The sequence below is a fragment of the Trachurus trachurus genome (genome assembly GCF_905171665.1).
Source record: "Trachurus trachurus genome assembly, chromosome: 20".
NCBI lineage: Eukaryota > Metazoa > Chordata > Actinopteri > Carangiformes > Carangidae > Trachurus > Trachurus trachurus.
The window spans coordinates 23,879,974-23,889,804 of NC_139911.1; the positions used below are offsets into that span (position 1 = coordinate 23,879,974).

The 9,831-nt window shown below is 45.7% G+C and overlaps 1 protein-coding gene across 2 annotated transcripts; it reads right to left on the reverse strand.

The window, feature by feature from the left end:
* Positions 1 to 1,875: 1,875 nt before the first annotated feature.
* lrrc30a (leucine rich repeat containing 30a) lies at positions 1,876 to 9,009 on the reverse strand. 2 transcript variants are annotated; one of them, XM_083995102.1, is made up of 9 exons: positions 8,722 to 9,009; positions 8,414 to 8,548; positions 7,747 to 8,285; positions 7,393 to 7,524; positions 5,095 to 5,208; positions 4,875 to 5,009; positions 3,224 to 3,357; positions 2,941 to 2,989; positions 1,876 to 2,224 (listed from the first exon to the last, which is right to left on the reverse strand). In XM_083995102.1, the coding sequence occupies exons 3-9, from the start codon at positions 7,894 to 7,896 to the stop codon at positions 2,075 to 2,077; spliced, it is 864 nt and encodes a 287-aa protein (XP_083851228.1). In that variant the 5' UTR covers positions 7,897 to 8,285; positions 8,414 to 8,548; positions 8,722 to 9,009; the 3' UTR covers positions 1,876 to 2,074. The 2 variants fall into 2 exon arrangements, with proteins under 2 accessions (XP_083851228.1, XP_083851227.1); XM_083995101.1 differs by having other exon boundaries at positions 8,401 to 8,548.
* Positions 9,010 to 9,831: the final 822 nt, after the last annotated feature.

The window sequence follows — 9,831 nt, forward strand, 5'->3', positions numbered from 1 at the left end:
CATTAAAGGGGACATATTATGCTAATTTCTGCTTCTTGACATGGTACCTTGATGTCTAAAAGTAATGTTAGTAACATGCTTTGGTCAGAAAAACCAAAAGATTGAGCACAGCTGGGTTCTCTTCACACCAGTTTCACAGCCCTGTTCTAAACGGTCGGTTTAGAACCTTTGCTCTGGTAGCTGAGGTAACCATGGGAGCGAGGGCTTGAATATTCACATCACCCGGCTTGTGATGTAATAAGCCGGGTGAAATTAAAACGGCTTGTTAACTCTTTGACTGCCAGCCATTCTCACAGCAGCTTCCTCCAGCTTGCCAGGCATTTTCCAGCTTTTTGACTGATTTCCATAGACCCACCATATATTATGTACTGTTACTACATACACATTCAACCCATCAAAGGAAAGACGACGGTCTCTACTTTCCAGCAAAAAAACCTGTTTGTTTCTATCTTGTTCCAGTCTTGTGAAATTGGTGGTTGAATATAGGTTACTTTAGCCCAAAATGCCATTTTGGCACCAAAATCTTGAGAAAAAGAGGTTTTTGTGTCGGCTGTCATTTTCAGGTTTACTAGTACAATTTGCTCCATTATATTTTGCTTTAGTGACGCCTCAATATCTGTAGGCTACAGTTGTTCTCTTGTAAAAAACAACTAAATCAACACTGACAAATGACTTTTGATGACAAAAGACAAAACATTTAGCTACTGACACACACTACTCCAGCCTTTTTTCTTTCTTTTCTTTGAGTTACAACTTTTTCTTTCCTTTTTTTTTAGTGTGTGTGCGCGTACGTGACGTGTGCGTGCGTGTGCATGTACGTGTGTGTGTGCGTGCGTGTGTGTCTGTGTGTGTGTGTGTGTGTGTGTGTGTGTGTGTGTGTGTGTGTGTGTGTGTGTGTGTGTGTGTGTGCGCGGATCAGTTCGACAGGTTTTTGTAGCCGAAACACGGCGCTTTAGATCAGATCCAGCTTCCTCTGGTCAGCAGGCAGCGGTCTCACTCACTCTCTCTGTCTCACACACACACACACACACACACACACACACACACACACACACACACACACACACACACACACAGCCTACAGCTCTGGCTGACGTGCCCCCTGAACCCACAGCCACAGACAGTCTGCTCACAACAGACACTCCCACCATCTTTAGCTCTCCTCTCGTCACGTTCGCCGCGGCGCCGTCCGCTCCTCATCCACACTAGATCGCGGGATTCTCAAGCTGCTATCTGAGTGATTTCTCGCAAAATCTGGCGACTTTCCAAACGCTCTTGACGACTAACGACGAGCGATCGACGGGGTTGTTGTTACTAACGTTTGTGCTTTGTATCACGGAGCTGCACGGAGCTTCGACGAGCTGCCGAGCCGCCATGAGCCCCGCCGCCGCCCCCGAAGCTCTCACCGGCGGCCAGAGTGTCACGGAGCGGCGCCGCTGCAGTCAGACACCCGCTCCGCTCCGTGAGGGGGGAAAAACACGCTATATTTTTTATATCTCTCAATCCAAATGTGTTTTTCTGCACTTTATTTTGATGATACAAGTCTGATCTTCACAGAGGAGTAGGGCAAGACATTCAACATGGCGTTGCCATTAAAAAAACGCTAAGACGAGTTATCTCGTCTTTGGCAGACTACGCTTGGATTCGCTAAGACGAGATAACTCGTCTTTGGCAGTGAAAGAGTTAAGAGACACATTTTCTTACTATGGCAGTTTACAAAATATTGACGTAGTTGTCAAAACTGACGTTTAAGGGGTGAGGAGGCACTCCGGATACGCAAATACACATACTAAAACAATGAAAAAGTGAGTTTTGCATAATATGTTCCCTTTAAAGTAGTAGATAGTAATAAATAACAATCTCTCTATGGGCAGGATTCTACAAAAGCCAAACTCACTGATTGTTTGACCTGAAAATGACGTCTTGCTTCACCAAAGTAAAAGTAGAGTCAACAGCAGAGAAACACTGACATCTACTGTCACAACCACCATCAGTAGGCTATCACCATCAACATCCAAATCTTTGAGGTAGTCAAAAGTCCCGCTCCCACCTAAGAGAAGGTCCAGCCCCATCTCTATCCAGCCTTCAGGTAGTTGAAGAGGGCAGTGAGCCCCCCCTCCAGCACCTCCTTGGTAGGCTTCAGCAGAGGGTTGTGGAGGATGTGGAGTCCTTTATCCAGAGGATGGCAGGCCAGCTTCTCCAGACGGGACAACTGGTGCATCTCCTGAAACACCAGCACCATGCATTATCGTCATCAGAAGTAATGTCACCATCAACTTTGGACATTTTCAAGCGATTTAAAGGTACATTGTGTAGGAATTACTCCCATCTAGCATTGCGGTTGTATATCGCAAGCAACTCAATCGTATTTTTCATGCTGCATTCACGTGAAATTGGGCAGACGGCAGACGGACGACAGCCGCTGCACGTAACGGAATAAACAAGTGGTCTGTCAGCACATGGCGATGTGGTATTGTTTACCTGACCCACGTTTTACCGGCTTTCTCTGGACTTCTGTGACTAAAATGACATCTGGTTTGTTAGCGACGGCCGTCTGCCCGACTGCAGGTGAATGCAGCATCAGTGTAACGCTCCATTCCTCCTCACTGCGTTACCACGGTGACTTTTCACAGACGCCACCTCGACCTGAGCCGACAGCTCCAGTGTCTCCGCTGAGTTTCCGTGGTTTCCTACCGTCACGCTGCCACTGAACGTAAAAACATGGAGACACCACATGGCAGCAGCACCGAGCTTACCCGCTCCATGGAGATATGAATGATATGAACGGCTCATTCAGAGCTGAAAGGAACACTTCACTTTGTTGATGGGGGGGATTACTGATTCATGAAAAACAGACGTTTGAACCAAATAATCGATTTTCGTGAATAGATAACAGGAGAAGTTACACAATGTCCCTTTAATGCATCTAATATACTTTACCTGTGGAACATCTTTGATGTCGTTAAAGTCCAGATTCAGCAGCTCCAACCTAAATCAAATCAAAGGGTGGAGGTTTGTGGTTTGTACTGGTGGTTCTGGGGCCTTTCTGTCTCCCTATACCTGCATGGGTTCTCTCTAAAGGTGCCCAGTCAGCCATGTGATCAAGCCGTCCAGGGTGCAGTGTCAGCTGGGACTGGCTCCACCCCCCCATAAGCTTGCATTGATATGTGGTATCTAATGACTGGCTGGGCGCTGAGTTGACTGTCTGGTGAGGTGATGTTACCTGGTGAGGCAGCAGAGGGCCTTTGGCAGCGAGTGGAGGCTGTTTCCCTCCACAATGAGGATTTTGAGCTCGGCCAGAGCCTGGATGTTCTCTGCCAGGTTTTCCAGACGGTTGCAGGCCAGATGGAGGAACACCTGCACAGAGGAGGTGAACACTAGAGCACTGGAAAACACAGTAACGACACGCATTGGTTCAATGGAAGCGCCTCCTGATGGCGGAATATAGGTATTGCAAAAGCGCCCAAGAACTGACATCTCTGCATTGTTGGTGAATGAGCAAGTGTGGTGTTTTCAATAATTTAAGGACATTTATAGATCACCCACGTTAATAGCATCATTGAGGACCCTTTTCAGATAAACAAGGTGTACAGAAATGGCCGTTTGTCCTGTTTGTCGCGCCGAGCAGTTGCTGCAACACGAGTTTACCCGAGTAAGGAAAACGAATTTGATTGGTCGTTATCGAGCGGGTGGGATATTCAAAGCTTGGGGCGAGCCCGAGCTCCGTGTGTGTGTGTGTGTCTCAGACGTTTGAATAACGGATTACAGATCCAATATCAGTGGCTGATGAATCGTGAGCAGGCTGACGTATAATCCGTGCGCCTGCATTATCCAATGCGGGGAAAAAAATCACACTTTCATCCTGGATTTACTCAAAAATAGAATTTTGCACAAAGTTTGGCCTACATCGTCTGATAGATGAGTTATTACACTAATTTTATGACCCAGAGTGGGCTTAAATTCAATTTTCTTTTCTGTACACCTTTAACACATAGGCGAGTAAAAAAAACAACAACTGTTCTCTACATTAAAGCAGATATCAGCTTCACGGCCGTTTCGGCTAATGCTGCGTTCAAGGCAGGCTTTTGAAACCGTAAGTTACAGCTTCAAGTCACAACTACGACTTGGTAGCGTTCCAGGTAACCCGTAGCTCGTGTTTTTACCATCCTGTTGTCTGTGAAAGTTCCCTATAACGGCCACTCGTAACTTCCGACCCGTGAACTCGTACCAGATCGAACTGGTATGACTTCACAGGAAGGAAAAACACAAAGTACGAGTTTCTTTTAACGCACCATGAGTTAGCAGCCCCCGCCCTTGTCAGGCATCAATTGGTCCTCGTGCTACGTCACCACATTCACGCGCATCCCTTGGCTGCACACACAGCCCTTCATGCCGTTCTCTCTCCTCATTGGATAACACTTGTATCCCACAAGGAAAATTTTCTCCTCGGGTTACAGCAGAGCAGAGTGACGGAGAGACTCGTGTTTAGGCTGAAATACTTCATGTAAGTGATTGCTGACGGAAAATAGGACTATTTAGGACTTATATTAACAAAAACATTCCACTGATATCTGCTTTAATGTTTCAATCTACATTTTGTCAGACATCTAAAAACAAACACACGGTCCTTTTCATCAATTTAGAAGCAAGTGGGAAACACACATACATTGGAGTGAATGGGTTTTCTGGGCGCTTTTGCAATACCCATATCCTGCCACTAGGGGAGCAAAACCCTTACCACGGGAGTCAATGGTGGTGTCCTTACTCTCTTTTCCAGTGCTCTAGTGAACACCAACCAACCAACCAACCAATAAACCAGAGGTTACAGGTCACTTCCTGTGCTCAACTTTCACCAACACTCCCTCTGAACATACCAGAGCCTTCATGTGGTAGACGCAGCCGGGGACATGATTGATGAGGTTGTGGCTGAGGTTGAGTTTCTTCAGTCTGGTCAGACTGGACAGAGAGCCAGGCAGCGACGACAGCTGGTTGTTGGCTAAACTTAGCACCTGTTGGAGGGATGGAGAGTGGGATCATGTAGGGACAGCAGCGTTCATACAGCAGCAGAAGAGAAGCTTGGAGCAGCAGCTGTACCTCCAGTTGTGTGCAGGCTCCCAGCTCCTCAGGAACTTCACTCAACATGTTCCTGTAGGCAAATAAAACTCGGAGTCTCCTGAGCTGTCCGATCTCTGCTGGCAGGCTGCTCAGCTGCACACAGCAACAACAACACAACGACAACAGGACAACAATAAGGTAACAATGACAACAATTACAGGAAACCTCAATAAGAACAAAAAAAAAAAACAGCACAGCAATAATAGTACAACACAACAACAATCAGGAGCAGGAGAGAGCAGTGAAATGTTAAAGGAGACATATTCTGCCCCTTTTCCACAAATTAAAATAGTCCCCAGGTGTCTTAAAGACATGTCTGTGACATGCTTTGGTCAAAATCTCTTGTCAGAACAAAATGAGCAGCTGGATGAAGTTCAGCTTCCACAACCTGGACTCACTAAAGCTCCGGCCAGTTGCGCTAAAAATGGACCCAAATGCTGAAGCAGAATGATTATTATCAGAATGAGCCGGGCAGCAGTCAGAGATGACATCATCCAGGTCAGAGGTCAGTAGGTCAACCTACAGACCCTGGATGTTGATAACAGCTAACCCCGGACTCAGCACTAACAAAATATTGGTGAAATGAATGAGTTTCCTGGCAGATAATGTGCTATTTAGAGGCTGCATTCCGCAGCCCTATAGACTCGCATACGGATATACGCAGCTCTCGCATGGATCTAATTTCGTGGGAACAACTTGTAATGACACCAAAGTTATCTGGGTGAGTAAATTATCATATTTTATGCTATAATAAAAGGTCCAGAATGTAAAAAAAAAAGGGCAATTCCCCTTTAAATGCAAAGCAGCACTCCTGCACTCCTCCCTACCAGGTAGGAGTGTGATTATGCAAATTAGAAAACTAATGACATAATTGGAAGACATCTGAGGGAGCAGCTTGTAAAACCACATGGATTTCAATCTAGGGAGCCTGATAATTTGAGATTTTTTTTGTCAATTCTCACATTTTGGGAGCTGTAAGACAAGACAAACACCCAAATATATGTTAAAGAGCCTTCAAAAAGTGATTTCCATAATATGTCCCCTTTAAAGATTAAGTTTAAGGGGCGCAGTGAGCAGGCACCCCATATGCAGTGTCCCTGGGTTCGAATCCCAACCGGTGGCCCTTTGCTGCAGGTCATTCCCTCTCTCTCTCAACGATGCTATCAATTAATCAATTTATCATCCATGGTGATCAGTCGGAGATGTTTTACACCTAAAGCCTCCAGAAGAACTGATAGCTGCGTGGAGCAGAATCACCTATAGGGGGCGCCGTCAGCACTTTACAGTTTTTTCTCAGCTGAACTGAAGGTTGAGCGAAGGAGAGGGAAGGTGAAGAGGAGGGAAACTGGATCCTGGTGGATTAGAGTGGGGATTATAACCTTTATTTATCCAAGTGGCACAGCAGCTGTGTGGGTGTGGGGTGGGGTCTACTGCTTTGCTCATGGGCACACTGACACACTTGTAACTTAACCTGTAAATGTCCATTCCACCAATGGTACACATAAACAGCCTTCACAATAACAACTGTATTTTTGTTATTTTCTAGCTATAATTTTGGAAAGGACCCTTTCCCTGCAGCTGTCAGACTGCTCTAAACACAAAACATGATTGGATTGGAATGTGTATATATATACATTTGTTTCCTTGTTCTTATTCTTAATATGAATTAGTATTCATACTCTATTACAAATACTGTGTTATTTTGCTGCTATTGCTGTTTTCTATTCATATACATTTCTTTGCTGTAGTCTGCTGCTGAAACCCTGTAAATTTCCCAGGTGTGGGACGAATAATCTTATCTTATCTTATCTCTAAACCGTGGTCTTTGGTTTGAAAGTCCTACAAATACATCTCAGCCATGCCTGTCCACTCTGGTGCTCTTAATTGATGTAGTGGTTCATTCATTCAGAAAATAGCCTGTATGTGAAAAGGTGGAATGAGAACTTGTTAAACCAGATGGATTACTGACAGGAAAACATTCACAAGACCATCCATCCATCCATCCATCCATCCATCCATCCATCCATCCATCCATCCATCCATCCATCCATTCTTCCATCCATCCATCCATCCATCCACCCATCCTTCCTTCCATCCATCCATCCATCCATCCATTCTTCCATCCATCCATCCATCCATCCATCCATCCATCCATCCATCCATCCATCCATCCATCCATCCATCCATCCACCCATCCATCCACCTATCCATCCATCCATCCATCCATCCATCCATCCATCCATCCATCCATCCATCCATCCATCCATCCATGTCTACCTGGTTGCCCCACAGGTTGAGGACCACCAGGTTAGAGAGCAGGGACAGCTGAGGAGGAAGAACCTTCAGACTGTTGAGAGACAGATTCAGTTTGTCCAACTCCACCAGCTCCCACAGTTCATCTGGGACGTCCTGCACAACAGAACACAGAGGAATGGACCTGAGAGCAGGAAGTGAGCGCAGTCAAACAAAATGAGGGCAGAGTGAGAACGTGCATCTGTTTCCTGTTGAGGCCTGCTCCGGGCAGGAAGCTCAGGGTCCTGCTGACATACTGACTCACTGACTCTTAATAACGCCATGGAGCTGGACAGCTAACTGATGCTGTCAGCTCCTTCTGTGTCTCTAGAGGCCTACCTTCAGTCCTCGGCGAGCCAGGCTCAGGACATTGTATCCAAACTGTTTGACTGTGAATCGTCTGATTCTGTCTGCTGAGGTCAGACTGTCCTCTGTCCCCACACTCCTCCTCTCCTCCTTCACCTCATCCTTACACACTGCTCCTCCCATTCCTCCCTTTCTCTCGTCGTCTTTCAAATCCGGACGCAATTTTTTGTTGCCGGTCTAGAGACAGATGTTTCCTGTCCAGTTTGGTTTCTGGTGGATTTTACTGTCCAAGTAGACTCACCAAGTCCAGGCAGAGGTCTACAGTTCAGAAAGGAATCACAAGCTCAGAGTTAATGGACTGTGAAGATAGGACTCTACCATGTTGTTCTCTCCTCTGTCCAGATGTTCCATCATTAAATGGATCAGATGTTGGTTAATGTTCTATAAGACTTTATTGCCCAGATTCCTTTTCTGTCCAGATGTTGTTTTACTCTCTACACGTCCACATGTTCGGTCAGCATTTTAATGTTGTATCCAGGTGTTGTTCAGTTCAAGTGTCTTCTGCTCAGCTCCTGCAGGTAAAAAAAGACACTTTGTCTCATGTGTCCAGCGCTAGTTACAACAGGTTAATCTGTTCAGTTGAATAAATGAATGTGATGTTAATAAAGATCAAGTACAAACACAAACCATCTGTCCTCACAGAGACACGTGTGTCCACGATCCTGGAGGTTGAATTTCAGTGCAGTGTAAAGCAGGAGTCACCTGAGCAGCTGACTGAGCAACCCATCAAAGATATTGATCAGCTTCCTGCGTCTCTAACAGAGCTTCTGATTGACTGTTCAGACAGAGAGGAGAAGAAACTCTGAGGATGAACACTGACAGACAACCAGGCACACACACACACACACACACACACACACACACACACACACACACACACACACACACACACACACACACACACACACACACACACACACACACACACACACACACACACACACACACTGTTGCTGCTGTCAGTCAGGGTAAGCCCACAGTCTGATCCTCTGAAAAGGGTGTGAGTCCAGATCTCAGTCCCGAAGACCTTAACACCGGAAGACCTCAGGTTCGAACAGGACAGGAGTCTCTCAGAACAAGGTCCTCAATCCACACTGGTCCACTTCACCACAGAGTCCGAAACACTGAGGACAGGAGGACACGGTCTGCTGTTGTGACATCACAATGTTACAGAAATCGGAGCTCATTTGAAGGTTTCAGGCTGTGTGCATGTCTGTGTGGGCTGACCACTTAACATTGTGATAATTTGACAGTATTAATATAGAAACAAGACCTACTTCACAATCTAAGCCCCCAGCCCCCCACCCCTCCCCCGGGCCGGGTTCATGCACTTCAGACCACGGTCTACAGGCAACATCACCTCTGTGATACTGGACTCTGTCTCTGTGTGCGTGTGTGTATGTGTGAGTGTTGAGTTACAAGTCCAGAGGAGGTGAATGTAACACCTTCTAATTTCAGTCTAATAATAACTGAGACACAGCAGCAGTTTCACTCGGTAACTCCCTGATACTCAATCTGTTTTCTACACTAACAAATGCAGGAAGGCATTGCTCTGACTGAAGAAAAGGTTCTGATGAGACAATTCAGTTTTAGAATGAAGACACTATCACTGCTCGCAAACAGTTTATTCTGAAAGTCACCAACGCTTAAAAGAAAAGAAAGTGAAACAAAGGCACTGGTTGTGTATTAGAGAGGTTGGTCCGTGGTCAGTCTCAGCAGCACCACCTGCTGTTACATAGCTGCAGTGAGCAGTTCCACATCCCATCCTAACCCTAACCCTCTGCTGAACCCATGATAACGATGGAAAATTGCTGCTTGATTCATGACAAGGTCCCCCACAGTATTATTAGCTTAGGTCTTAGTGTATAATTTTAATAGTATTTTTCTGTGTGGTTGGTTGAAACAGCATCTCAGAAATGTGCCTTTTTTGTTAGACTCTGCTATAGCTGGTGTTTAAAGGGATAGTTCAACATTTTGGCAAATTGGCCCATTGCCATAATCCCTATAGTCTTAGCAGTAGGTTTATTACCTTTACAGTAATTGTCGGTGCAAACTATT